Here is a 15,200-nt window from a genome sequence, read left to right on the forward strand (position 1 = left end):
ACTCTCTAAGTGACAGTGCCATAACAGTGCGAAGGAGAAGGACTGAAGTGATACAATGCGAAGAAGGAAGACTGTGATGTGAAGGTCGAAGAGTGCAAGAGATAGTGACAAGTGTCTTGAAGGTAAACTTGTGTCAAGTGTCCTTGTCAAGGGTCATGGTCTTGGTATTCATCAATTGGAATCTCTATAAGAATAATTTTGTGTGGGTTTTCCTCTCAAAGAGTGAGAGGTTTTGGCCCTCGCAGAAAGCCAACTTTTGTTTTCTTGTCTCTTTTGTTTTTGGTAACTATTTGATGAACCAAGAAGACACACTCTAATAATACGAAGAGAAGATTGTGCTATTAAGGAAAAGTTAAAAATATCTCACAAATAGTTATCATGGCGAGAAGAATCTTGTTAACTTAATTTGCCCTAGATTCTTCAACAGTTGGGAGGCTATTCCCTAGAACGAATTTTGCTAATTTTGGGCATGCGCAGAGGCAAACTAGTAGGGCCTGTGTAGTCATTGAGGGGTTGAGCTTGTGTGGAAGGGAAGACCAAGAATTGGGAGTTGGAAATTGCAGGGAGTGATAAGGTGAATTAGTGGAGGGATTTCTCAGTATTGTGGCATCATTTGCAGCTGGATTTCTGGTGGTGCATATTTGTTGGAGGAGAGCCAATTACGCCCTATTTTGTGGGAATTCCAAAGCAGTTGAGTTAGGTTGAAAGCTTTCTAGGCTTTTGTGGGTTTATTAAGGAGAGCCTACAGCCAATTTTGCATAATTGTTTGAGCACTCTAGAGGGATCAAACATTAGTTCTACTTCAGTCAGAAGCAACAGAATTACTAGGCCAACGCAAGGGTTGGAGGAAAAGCACTCTTTAATACTTGGGCAACACTCTTTCTCACCTGGGACTTGTCTAGCTTGCTTTAGTAATCCCAAGTGCACTTGTTCCAACTTATTGTACCCATTTCATGAAAATTAATAATATTGGCTCAGACTATTTGGCATAAATCACTGGTATACTAATATTTCTGCCTATGTTTTGATTTATGGTTGCATGGTTAGAATTTCATGGCTATTATCACTTAATATTTCCATTAGAAATATTACAATAAAAGATGTAATGCAATTGTCAAAAGCAAAGAAAAATACAGCCCTAAGAAAAATTAACAAACACGAGTCCACACAGAGTGTTGGGGAGTAAGACTTCTAAGGAGGCCTATTTTGGGGAGAAGCCTAAGATTGGGCACTTTAGGATTTTTGTGTGCCTTATTCACATGTCCTTGAGGAGAAGAGGACAAAGCTGGAACCCACTATAGAGAAGGGAATCATTGTGGGTTACAACGAGACTTTCAAGGCCCATCGCATATATTCATGCTAAAAGGAAAATTGTCCTGAGACGGGATGTGATATTTTAGGAGGAGATGGCCTTGAGGAGGTCACGAAAGGATGATCATATGGAGCAGCAGGATCCTCAGTAGGGGAGTACCCCACAAGTTTCAAGATCTTCAGGTTCAAGTTCACAAGGGTCGGGAGGATTACTAACTTCTAGGGTGACAAGTTCTCAAGTTTTAGGATCACAGGGCATAAATTCCCAGAGTACAGGTTCACTACAGGCCATAAAGGCATATTCATCAATATTTCAAGCTCCAGGGGAGGTCCCACACCAACTCAGGAGGCTACTTCAGGGAAGAGGAAGCCAAGATGGCTTTATGAGACCTTGAAGGAAGCACAAGAATCAATGGGAAGACCCAAGTGTTCAGTTAGGGAGAGTGGACCACCAAAGAAGCTTGGAGGCTTTGTGGTTAGTGTTGTGGAGATAGATCCATCTAGCTATGAGGAGGCTGCGCAGATCTAGAGGGATGCCATGGTGGAAGAGTATGCTTCAATCATGAAGAATGATGTTTGGGAGATTGTGTTGAGTCATGAGGGGAAGTCAGTGGTGACTTCCAGGTGGCTTTACAAGATCAAACATGTTGCGGATGGCAATATGGAGAAGTTCAAAGCATGATTTGTAGCACAAGGGTTCTCACAAGTAGAGGGAGTTGACTGTGAGGATCACTTCACATCAGTGGCTCGATACACCTCGATTAGAGCAGTGATCTCCATCGTAGCAAAGATGGGGTGGAAGATTCACCAGATGGATGTGAAGACCACCTTTCTCAATGGAGTCATATAGGGGGAGGTTTATATTGAGCAGCGACAGGGATTTGAGGTGAATGGGAAAGGGTCTCATGTATGCAGGCTTAAGAAAGCCTTATATAGTCTGAAGCAGGCACCGAGTGCATGGTGCTAGAGGATTGATTCCTACTTGCAGCAAATGGGTTTCAAGAAGAGCGATGCAGCTATGAACCTATATTTCATTGTGGTTGGTGAGGATCCACTCATTCTTGTATTATATGTGGATGATTTATTTATTATAGGAGAGGAGAGACTCATTGAGCACTGCAAGAGAGATCTTGCTTTAGAGTTTGAGATGACTGATATAGGATTGATGCACTATTTTTGGGGTTGGAGGTTTGGCAAGAGGATGGGCATATCTTCTTGGGCCAGGGCAAGTATGCAAGAGACATATTGAGGAGATTTTGTATGGAGGACTATAAGCCTATGGCCACTCCAATGATTATCAATTGGAAGAAGTTGCATGCTTCTGATTCCGAGTTGGTAGACCCCACTTTATATTGTTAATTGATCAGGTCATTGATGTATATGGTCAACACTAGACCAAATATCTATTTCACAATCAACACATTGAGTTACATTATGATGGAGCCCAAGAGAGTGCATTAGATGGTTGTGAAACATGTCTTACGGTACCTATGAGGCACAGTGGATTATGGATTGGGCAGGCAGTACTAGTGACAGGAAGAGTACATTTGGATGTTGTTACATGTTAGGTTCGACAGTGATGTCATGGTTCAGTAGGAAGCAAATATCAGGGGCACTGAGTTCTGCGGAAGCTGAAAAGATTGCAACTAGTTAGGCCAATTGTGAGGCTATTTAGCTTCGCAAGATGTTGTGTGGCTTATTTGGTCAAGAGTTGAGACCAACTATGATCAATTGTGATAACCATAGCTGCATTAAACTCACAGAGAATCTAGTATTTGATGATAGGTCAGCGCAGAGAATCCAATATTTCATGATAGGTCAACGCATATTGAGATCAAGTACCACTTCATCCGGGAGGGGAAGTGAAGCTAGAGACATATGTTGATTTGGGGTAGCATCGGATGTGCTCTAGCCATGAAAATTGGTGGAGAGGCTAAAGCACATGAGATCTCCAAGACCCAGAAATGGTTTGGGCATATTCTAACCGGTTTGGGAGATATTAAAATAATTAATATTTTTAATGGAGTTCCTAAGTCTAAACTTGGGAAGAATAAAATATTAATGGGTATTAATATAAAACTGGGTTAGAAGGTTCCAAAAGTCATGGATCAAGCCAAATCTACTCTTAGTCGTTGAATGACCAACAGGAAAAGTATAAGAGGAGGCTTGAGAGTCAGTTGGAGAACACACCAAAGTGATCAGTGATTCGATTTACTAGAGTGGGGTTGCTAAGAAAAGTCGAATCAGTGATCAGCAGCGAGGGGCAATGAGTACTAGACAGAGAGGCAAAGACAGTGCCGAGAGACTAGTGCAGAGGCAAAAAGCGAGAAGCAACAACCAGAGCAGGCCACGCAGAGCCCAGCAGAGACAGCGTAGAGGCCAGAGGGACTGCGTCATCCACGCAGAGAGCTGCAGGAGTGACGCAGAGGGTCCCAGAGGCTACGCAATGCCTCAGAGAGCTGACGCAAAGGGGTTTGGGGCTGACGCAGAGGCCAGAAGGGCCAGCGCAGAGCTTTAGAGTCACTCGAGAGGGTTTTGTGGGACAGGTTTTTTGAATACCTGTTTCCGAATAGAGAGGTATTGTTGTCAATTATTTTTCTATGTCGAGTGAGCCAGTTTGGCACCCAGTTGTACTCAAGGAAATATTGCATAATAATAAACCCTCAGAATAGCTGCACCAGTTTTCCCGCATTGGGTTTTTCCAGGGCATTTGTCCAAAAATAACGGTGTCACTTGTGTGTTTGTTTTCTTTCAGCTGATGACCTATAGATGTTGAGATTGTATTGTGTTTATTTCCTTACTTATATGATTCAAATAACTTGTTCGAATTTAACAAGTAGAAGAAATAAACCAGAAGAATACAGATTAAATTTCTAACGGATAGACTTAGAAATTTCAACATGGTATCAGAGCGTGCTTGCGGATCATAAGAGAGCTAAAGGCATTAGCTAAGCAGAGCATTTGCAGCAGAATCAACTATCCCGAGTGACAAAAGTTGATCCTTGTAGAAAGCGACAAAAGAAGGGTTGACGCAGAGGGACTGCGTCATCAATCCGGGCCAGAGAGAGGCCAGCATAGAGGCTGAGAAGGGCAAAAAGAGACTCACGTAGAGCAGCACATAAACCAGGAGGATTAACGCAGTTGGCTGAGGGAGTCGTTTTTCTAGTGTCAGGATTGCGCAAAGCCTAGAGGCTCAATCCTTCAGTTGCTGGGGCATAGGAAGCTGTGGGCAATTTGCGAGAGCGAAGCTGGGGGGTACTGTGGGTAGAATGGTACCTAACAAGGAAAAACCAAGGTAGAGGGAGTTGTTACCGAGGTGGATTTCTAGCCAAGGAATTTGGATCAATGTTGCAGGTGCACAGAAGATCGGAGAGGTGCAACTTGACGATTAGGAGGAGGATTTCCAGAAGGGAAATCGGGACTCAGAGGGAGTCTAGCAGAGAACTTCCGGGCGGGAAGTAGAGAGACTCAGCGGGAGTTGAAAGGAGAACTTCCAGGCAGGAGGTAGAGAGACTCGGAGGAGTCAACAAAAAAGAGCAGAGAGATGGCCATGAATGGGCTGAGGGATCAAGACAGGTTGGACGAGGCGTCCAACTTTGTGGTCTAGAAGGCCAGGATCCTATCCATTCTAGATAGACATCACATCAAGGCCTTCGCCTTGAGAACAATGGTGATCCCAGTTGACGCGGCTGAAAATGAAAAGTACGAGGAGGCAATGGCCAGGGAGAAGTGCATCATCCTTTATGGGTTCAAGGATCATGTGGTCCAACATATTGCCGAGAAGGACACGACAAATGAAATGTCGGACACCTTGAAGACGTTGTACCAGATACTTCCATGCAAAGGAAGATGTTACTTAAGAATCAACTACAGTCATACCAGATGCAGAAGGTGGAGCAGATAGATCACTTCCTCAGTCGGTTGAAGGAAATCCAGGACCAACTGACTTCCATAAGAGCCACGCTAGATGAAGAGTTGATGGTGAGGACCGCACTTAACACAGTCTCCGAGGAGTGGGAGACATTTGTCCAAAGCATATTGGGCAGGGTGGATCTTCCAGATTGGGAAGAATTGTGGGCAGCTCTTCGCCAAGAGGAGATCAGGCGGTTGAGTAAGGCGGGAAGTAGCAGCAAAGGAGTCCAGATCAAGAATGAAGAGGAAGAGGATGCAGCTATGGCATCTGCGGGAAAGCATGAGAAGAGGAAGAGGACCTCTCCAAGGTCAAGTGCTTCAACTGTGGAGAACTGGGTCATTATGTGAACCAGTGTCCAAGGAAGAAGAACAAGAGAGAGGCAACTGGCTCTAAGGCAGCGCCAACAAAGGCAGAGAAGAAAGTCGAGGAGGATAACAATTGTGCCATGAGTGCTCATGTACCTCTAGAGAAGAGGTGGGAAGACATCGAGTTGTAGTCAGGAAAACTATAAGCGATGAGGGGCAGGAACCTTGAGGAACCCAACCTCTTGGATTATACCTTGCTACAGGAGCCCCGAAGGGAGAGTAGCAAGACTGGCGGATGTCAGTAGAGACGGATGCGGATGAAGCGGCAAAGAGTGCTACAGTGTAGGAGTCCCCGAGCAACGCGAGGCTAGCGGGCTGCAACAATGCTAGAGGCACGAGAGTGTTGCACCAGTGCAGGATGGCACAGATAGGTATGCAACGATGCGAGATGCAAGGAGTTGTTGCAACAGCGCAGAGGTCAATACATGGAGCACTTGTTAGCGACAAAGAGAGCTTCAGCATCAAAAGTGTTTCTAGCCTAACAGGGATGTCAATAGTTGGGTGGATCAGTTACTTACTTCTCAGTAACTGAGTTGCAGTGCAGTAGCAGTATGCAATAGCACGATGCAGCATGATGAGAGGGGGATGCAGTGCAGATGCAGTGTTGGGAGGATGGACCAGCAGCAGCACAGATGTAGAGGGAGCTGTCATACGAATGCAGCAGTGGCAGTGGCAAGGCCATGGGCAACAGTACAGGATGCAGCAGTGCAGAGGATGTTGGGCAGGGAGGCCTAGCATCAGCACAGGTACCGGTGTCGTATAATCAGGGTGATGCTCAGTGTGGAGTATTACTAGAGCACAGTCCTCGCTAAGAGGGAGTGTTGATTTGGGGTAGCATCAAATGTGCTCTAGCCATGAAAATTGGTGGAGAGGCTAAAGCACATGAGATCTCCAAGACCCATAAATGGTTTGAGCAAATTCTAATCGGTTTTGGGAGATATTAAATAATTAATATTTTTAATGGAGTTCCTAAGTCTAAACTTAGGAAAAATAAAATATTAATGGGTATTAATATAAAACTGGGTTAGAAGGTTCCAAAAGTCATGGATCAATCCAAATCTAATCTTAGCCATTGATTAGAGATTTAATCTCGGCCGTTGAAGGACCAACAGGAAAAGTATAAGAGGAGGCTTGAGGGTCAGTTGGAGAACACACCAGAGTGATCAGTCATTCGATTTGCTAGAGCGGGGTTGCTAAGCAAAGTCGAATCAGTGATCAGCAGTGAGGGGCAGTGAGTATTGGACAGAGAGGCAGAGACAATGCCGAGAGACCAGCGCAGAGGCCAGAGGGACTGCGTCATCCACGCAGAGAGCTTCAGGAGTGACACAAAGGATCCCAGAGGCTGCGCAGTGCCTCAAAGGGATGATGCAGAGGGGTTTGGGGCTGACGCAGAGGCCAGAAGGGCCAGCGCAGAGCTTCAGAGTTGCTGGAGAGGGTTTCGTGGGACAGGTTTTTTGAATACCTATTTCCGAATAGAGAGGTATTGTTGCCAGTTATTTTTCTCTGTTGGGTGAGCCAGTTTGGTACCCAGTTGTACTCAAGGAAATACTATATAATAATAAACCCTCAAAATAGTTGCACCGGTTTTCCCGCATTGGGTTTTTCCGAGGACATTTGTCCAAAATTAATGGTGTCACTTGTCTATTTGTTTTCTTTTAGCTGATGATCTGTAGATGTTGAGAATGTATTGTGTTTATTTCGTTATTTATATGTTTTAGATAACTTGTTCGAATCTAACAAGTAGAAGAAATAAACCAGAAGAATACAGATTAAATTCTAACGGATAGACTTAGAAATTTCAACAACATATCCATTAATGAACAGGTTGTAGACATCTCACCAAGTCCTTGCCAACGGGAAAGTACGTCTATTTTAGGGATAAGATAGGAGTGGTGAGAAACACCTTCCTCGGTAAGAGGGAGTGTTGAAAAAGGTACCAAGGAGGTGTTTTTGCCTAAGCCTAGGAAAACAAGTGAACCCACCGTTTTAGTGTGACTTTATGTAATTATTAAAGTCATGTGACTTTTTAGTCACTTTACAATTTCTAAAAGTACATTGTACTTTATGATATTAAAGTGACTTTATGAGACAAAAAGGTACATGGTACAAGAAGTTATTAAAGTGACCAAAGGGGGTCATTAATGAAGGAGGAGACATGAGAGGGGGTCAATGTGAGATTAGATCTCCACCCTTGATCAAGAGAAGCTGAGATCTAATCTTAGCCCTTGATCTTAGGGATAGGTCTTCTCATCATTAGAGAGACTAAAAAGGAGAAAAAGAAAAGGCAAAGAGGGGGCTCATTCCTCATGTGTAGCTTTCGGAGAAGAGGAGAGGATAAGCAAGGAGAAGGGTGAGATTGTCATTTTCCGAAGGAGAGACCAACTTTGCAACAAGAAGGAAAGTACAGCCCAAATTTCTAGGCTGGGAAGTAGCACACAAATCGAGGGGGTACAGGGAGGTGGCACACAGACCCAGAGGGTTCAACATTGATTTCCAACACGAATTTCGAGGTTACTACATCACATTAATTGCAGGCTGGACCGGCCCAAATTTCGAGGAGAAATCTATGGGTTTGTGGCATGATTTTCAGGGCAGAAGAAGTGTGTCAGAGGCCTGAATTTGCCATTTGAGGCAAATTTCAGGTCTGATAGGCATGGATTTCGAGGAGGAATCTGTCAGACAAAGGTATGATTTTTGAGGCAAAAAATTAGTCTGACAGGCACAAAATTTGAGGGTTATTATTGTTGGACTGTGGCACAATTTCCGGGGTAGAGAAGGCTCACTATGACACGAAATTGAGGGCCTAAAGTGTTCACTGTGGCAGAAAATTCAAGGCAGTCAAAGTCTGTCAGTCGCATGAACTTCAAGGAGGGAGATAAGTACCCTTGATGTGTATTTAATGCTGTAAAATTTTCTCTAAGATAAAAGCAAATAAAAATCCTCTTCCCATTTTCCCTTCGGGGTTCTTCTAGGGTCTGATTGACCAAAAATCTAATGTCTAAATTTTTGTGCATGCTTGTGAAATTATCAACCGAAAGTGAAAGTTAAAAGTAGTGGTAGCTTCTAGTGTTTTAATTGCAGTTTATATTCAAGTTTAAACTCAGTTATGTACATGGGGTTTGGGCATTAAACTTGATGGATAAAACAAATTGAAATCAGGCGGGGCAACAAGGACATAAAATTTCTACAAGCCCTAGATCATTTGTGCCCTATGTAGGCTATATTGGAGGAGGATGTGATATGCCTTGCCTTGCTTTTTGAGCCTTCAGCTTAAGAATAGTTGTCGTCTATAAGCTTACCTTGTCACTTTATCCCTTAAACTTATCATATCTTTTCCAATCAATTGTTGATCTTGTTGGTGAAGGCCTTTCTTTGAGGAAACCCTTCTTGTAGGGCCTTGGTTTTCATGTCTTATCTTGATTAGACAAGTGACTATTTAGCCTTGAAACTCTAGTCTCTCGCTCTAATCCATAAGTTTCGGATAACCAAATCAAAGTAGGGCATTCTTCTTAACCCCATAAGCCCTAAGTGGAGAGAAGGGACTAATTCTAAGTGTTGTTGGATTTGTTTATGAATGATAATTAAGTGCAAATGTACTTATCTACTGGTGAGGTGCATTCTCTTTATATTGTTCTTGGATAGATCCTTTCTTCTAAACCCCAAGAAGATTTCTAGTGGCGAATTTTCCCTCAAATTTATATTGGAGCATGTAAAAGTACTAGTGGATCTCCTAGGGTTTGTAGTGGAAAACCCTAGTCATCACCCTAGATCCACTTGTACCTTTTCAAGGGAGGCCTTAGTTGACCCATATGCCTAGTAAAAAGGAACTAGTCTCCAATCCTCCCCTCACTTTTATTTATTGAACAAATTCCAAACTATTTTGCTGGAAAACTCTTCATATCACCTTTAGAACTCACTGCCTTAAATACCAGCAATCTTAACTTAGGGAAGCTCCCCCTTGAACCAAACGAGAGTTGGCCTGAAGTGGAGAAGAGGGTTGGTGAGGTGATAATGGCCTACCTCTTAGTTTTACTCAACCCACACTTGAGCTTTTGGACTTAATCTTTGCAAGTGTGAGTTTGTGTGACAACAATAAATATTCTTTTGAGCACTTGAAACTGTTTTACTCAACCCACACTTGAGCTTTTGGACTTAATCTTTGCAAGTGTGAGTTTGTGTGACAACAATAAATATTCTTTTGAGCACTTGAAACTGTTTTATGAATGTACGAATTTGGAAAATTTTCAACTACCCTTATACTTATATTTTGGTAAACACTCCTGTGTGAAATCAGAAATAGATTGAGGTGATGACGCTGAAATTTCTCAAAAACAGATGAAATATAATTCAACCCCTAAGATGAAACGATTTTCATTGTCCCACAACAAGCCTATGTAGGGCAAAAATTATAGACTGTACCTTCACATGTTCACAAAACAATGCTATATGACAACATGCTAGTGCACTTGTCCTTAACCAAACCAGAGCACAATTGAACAAGTGTAGTAAGCTACTTTTGGACTCAAATAGATCAGGCAGTAAACTAGTTACTAAACACACTATTCCAAATCTCCACTTCCCAGGAAGGTAAATCCAATTAAATCTACTCTAGAAACTGAAAAATCTTTCAGTTACAATGAAATCAAAGGTTCACTTTCGTTTTCTTTAAGCAAGTTAATCATAATATTGGTCACCAGCCTTGCCTTGCAAAGTAATATCATCAGCCTAGATCCATCAAGCACTAGAGAGACCAAATCTTTTGACACGAATGGTTCTCAAAATTTACACTTTAAATAAGATTTGCACATCAAACAACATGTTTGACCCCTCACTCTTGATAGATTAAGTATTAAAATAAATTTAAACTAATATTTATATTGATAGATTAAGTATTAAAATAAATTTAAACTAATATTTATATTTCCCAAATTTAATATATGTTTTTGTTTTTTGTTTTTACAAACTTCATATTTATTTTTTTAAACCACATTCTATATAGAGAGAAATAGCTGACATATGTCAAAATAACCCACATTACATTATGTATCCCACAAAAAGGATACAACTAATGCTCCAATTCTATTGGAGCAAGGCACGAAAGAAAAATTTTCATAACATCTCTTCTATGACTTGATTGCACCTTTCTCATCATAAATCATGATTAACATTATTTAAATAATAATAATAATATTTATTACTCAATAGAATGCAATTGTCAGGTTTAAAAATGTTCAAGCTAAATCATTCTTATGTCAGAATAACCCACATTACATTATGTAACCCACAAAAAGGATACAACTAATGCTCCAATCCTATTGGAGCAAGGCACGAAAGAAAAAATTTCATAACATCTCTTCCATGAATTGATTGCACCTTTCTCATTTATGATTAACATTATTTAAATAATAATAATAATAATATTTATTACTCAATAGAATGCAATTGTCAGGTTTAAAAATGTTCAAGCTAAATCATTCTTATGTCAAAATAACTTATCCTCTGCATACTAATGCAAGTAAGACACAAATATTACATCTAACTTTTCACAATAATTTTTTGGATCCATCAAATTCACTAAACATTTATAAAAAATTGAGAATCTATCATAGGTTGACTCGCAATTTTTACTAAAACAGTCAAATAGAGATAATGTTAAAAATCTAAAAATTACGTATCATTTAAAAATCTAAATGTTTATTAATTTTAAAAAATTTACCGAAGGCGTTTGGTTAAATATTCTTTATAATGGAAATGACAACATAAGCAAAGTGTTTTGACAACAAAGCATTAAATAAATCACATCTTCAGCTCAAGCCAAGTCAGAAAAGGGCATCATTTATACAATCAATTTGTAACTGCTGCAAACAAATAAAGAGGTGCCAATACAAACCTGTAACAGGCGCTGGCGTTCTTGCAGTATCTTTGCAGCACCGAGAAGCATGGTGCTATGCGCATCATGTCCACAAGCATGCATTTTCCCAGGGTTCTTACTTTTGTGTGCCCACTCAATTTCCTCCTGCAAATTTTCAAATACCAACAGTCTTTTGATTTATTAGAGAGATAAATAAGAACACACACTAAATAGAAGTAGAAAGTAAAAATGCATCCTCCATCTTACCCATGGGGAGACGTGTCTTTGAATTTATTATACACTTAGAGGTATCTAATTATTCAGGAGATCAATTTTAATATTTTCTCGCACCCTTCATCATCATGTATAAATCAGTGTTGGCAAATATTTGCAATACATTGCTAGTATTGTAGGTATGAAATTTATTTTTATTTTTTTTTAAGTATATTATGATATTTTGAAAATATCTCACTATTGATTTTAGCACATATATAAAGAATTCAGTTTTAAAATTGTTTTTGTTTAGTTAAGAACTCATTTCCTAGAACATAAAGAAATAGGTTAAGGGCTCAAGACCTTGAAGCATCTCATAGGAGTGAAAACCTACTCCCTTACCAACTATCTATGGATAGTTTTCCTTGAATAACAGTAATGAGTCAACCTACCTTTAAGAATAACAACCAATAATGACTGACCCATGGTATTACTAATCCAACGAGACAGTTGAGAAATAAGAAAATATTTTTATTTACATCTTCTGCACTCAAATATACCATGAAACCCATTAGTTGATTTACAATCTCGTGATTAATATCCTAAAAATTGACCCAAGTTGCATCTTCATCTCCAAGGGCTCAGAGAGGACTTGAAATTTGAAACACCAACCAGCATTACCAAAAAACCAGGAAAAAAAAATTTAACTATTTAAAATTTGAATATTTCTATATTTTTAAATTTATCTATAATATTTAATATGTTAGATATTTTCTTCAATCTAATCAATAGTTTTTTGTTTCAATCACAATGTTGAATAAAAACCTGCAATAAAATAATTACTAACAAATTAATAATTCAATCCCAATATTAATTATCTTAATCTCAAATATATGAAATTTCAACGAATATCTGAAATATTAACTTCGTTGAAAGCACAATTCTCAAAAATTTTGCTCATCGATCCCAATATTTTGGCACCTAAAGATATCAAATTCTAAAACGCATATCCCCATGATTTCCTTGGATTAGAACCTTACAGCTATCCACATGGGATTTCCTTGAATTAGAACCTTGCAGTGGATAGTTAAAACTTCACATTTCATGTGTGGAATTTCTATCAATAAATTCCAAGTATTACATTTTTATCACTAACATGAATATCTAGCAAAAGCTCCAATCTTCCATTTGAGTTAAAAACCAGCTCCACAAAATTGCTTTTTTGGATTATTAAAATTAAACTCTCCTTATTTCCACAGCCCCTCATTTAAAATTAATCCCTAATATATAATCATATTAACACTGATCAATTATGCGCCCGGATAATTCAACTTCCTCAGAATATCAATCTCAATGTTTTCACACTCGCAACCACTGACCTGAATGGGCAGAGCATCCATATCAGCTCTGAGGGCGACAAAAGGAGGGCCTCCGGTGCCAATGGAGGCCACTACGCCCGTTTCCGCGAGGGGCCACCGATAACTTATGCCCATTTCATCAAGCTCGTGTCTGATAAGGGCACTTGTCTCGAATTCTTGATATGCGAGTTCAGGGCGCTCGTGGATTTTTCTGCGGACTTTTTTGAGCCATTCCACTGTCTCCGGCAGCTTTGCTAACCGAAGAATCTCTTGCGAGAGGCCATGGGAAGGGTCTGCCTCCTCAGCAATACCAATGGCGAAGCGGTCGACGGCAGATGCATATAAATCGTCCAAATTGTTGTCAGAGTCTCCCAGACGAGTGTTGAGGTCTGAATTGGAACACCCTGCGAGAATCCCGCAGCCCAATAAAATGAGAATTAGAATGGAATTGGGTTTCAGAGCACAGGCGATTTCTCGAAGGCAACTGGTGGCCATCTGAATGTTGTGTTGCTAAGCAATCAATACAGCAAAATCAAGGAATGGTGCAGATTGACAATAGTTGCTCAAAACGGATTTGGAAATAAAATCCTGCCAAATTTCGTCACAGAAATCTGAGCTTTTGATAATTTCAGAATGCTAAAACGTTGGGGGAGGTTCCACTAGCAGAGGAACTTGATCATAGTAGAACTAGGCTGGTCAAAAAATCGAATGCCATTGCTGTAAGAGTGAGTGATAGTTAAAAGGGTAGTCATGACAGAATTTTATCAAAATTTTCTCTCTTTTGACGTTAGTTAAAAAGGAAAAACAAATTCGAATGCCAACGCTAGTGATAGTTAAAAGAGCTTTTGAATACCATTTTTTTTTATGCATAGGTTATAACTGAATAGTAACTATTATGAATGATTGATATTTTAATTTTCACTGGACTAAAAAGAGGATATGGGATTATTAATATATTTTCTATTTGTCTTTTGCAATTTAATCTTTTTTTAATCACTAATCTCAAATTAATGATTGTGAAAATTCAAGAATCCCACTCGAATCTAGTGCAGCAACTCATTAAACTTCTCTTATCTGTTTAACAAATTATTTACCAATACTTAAGGTCAAAATTTGCCAACACCTAAGGTCTCCCTCCCATACATAAAAGGCACCACTGATAAAATTACTAAAATTCTTAATAAACACAACATTAATGTAGCCTTCACTCCTACTAACACCATTAGACAATTACTCAACTCAGTAAAAGATCCCATAAACCCTAACCTTCAAAAAGGTGTTTATGTTATTCCTTGCTCATGTGGAAAGGAATACATAGGTCTTTCAACATTAGGATTAAAGAACACACTGCTGACTTAAGAAGAGAAAGGACCTCAAAATTAAAGAACACATTACTGACTTAAGAATTGAAAGGACCTCAAAATTTGCCTTAGGCCCAGATTAGATTCTAATCAATGGCTAGGATCATATTGACTTGATCTCCGCATTCTTCTAGAAATTTCACCCACAGCTTATATTAATACCCTTTAATTATTTTAATTTATTAAGTTTAGACTTAGGGTCCAATTAATATATATATATATATAATTGTCACTAGGCGAAACTTCCCAAAACGATCTGGGTTCTTTGGAATACATGTGCCTAAGCCTCCCTGCAAAATTTGAGACTTAGAGCACATCCAATGCTACCAAAAATCAACACTCCCTCTTAGCGAGGAATGTGCTCTAGCAATACAACCTATTGAAGCATCACCCTGTTCTGTAACATCTCCCTCTGCGCTATTGATGTCTGACATGCTATCCACCAACCTCTACGCAAATGTTGCATCTGTACTAGTTCTGACCCTGCCACTCTCAACACTGCATATGTACTGCAACTCCCTTTGAATTTCTGCATCTATGTTGTTGCTGGCACTACCAACTTCTACTACATTATAAATTGTCGTTGCTACTACATCAACAATGGAAAAAACATTCCAAATTTCTGAACTAATTGTGTTTAGTATGATACCATGTGAATGTTGGAGCTTGACTATTACTAGTCTCTACACTAACCCCAGGAATCTATTGTGTTGCTGCTGACCTCTGCTCTATGCCATATGCACTACTGCCAACTCTGCTATGCATTGTTCAGTCTCTAGCGCTCCTAGCCATTACAACTGCCTCTCCGACACTCCTCAGCACCATCTG

The 15,200-nt window shown here is 39.9% G+C and overlaps 1 protein-coding gene across 2 annotated transcripts in view; it reads right to left on the reverse strand.

Moving 5' to 3' along the window:
- LOC149157027 (IAA-amino acid hydrolase ILR1-like 1) overlaps nt 1-13,809 on the reverse strand; it is a 201,078-nt gene extending 187,269 nt beyond the window's left edge. The window contains exons 1-2 of one of the 2 annotated variants that reach the window (XM_089438997.1): nt 13,033-13,807; nt 11,480-11,605 (exon numbers count right to left, since the gene is read on the reverse strand). In XM_089438997.1, the coding sequence (XP_089295123.1) occupies nt 11,480-11,605; nt 13,033-13,506 (600 nt within the window). In that variant the 5' untranslated portion in view covers nt 13,507-13,807. Of the gene's footprint in view, nt 1-11,479; nt 11,606-13,032 lie in introns of both variants that reach the window. The other variant, XM_089438998.1, reaches the window with a different exon arrangement.
- Nucleotides 13,810-15,200: the final 1,391 nt, after the last annotated feature.

Source organism: Pinus tabuliformis, chromosome 9 (genome assembly GCF_031772625.1).
Source record: "Pinus tabuliformis cultivar Carrire ecotype Pingquan chromosome 9, CPIR1, whole genome shotgun sequence".
In the NCBI taxonomy this organism is placed as follows: domain Eukaryota; kingdom Viridiplantae; phylum Streptophyta; class Pinopsida; order Pinales; family Pinaceae; genus Pinus; species Pinus tabuliformis.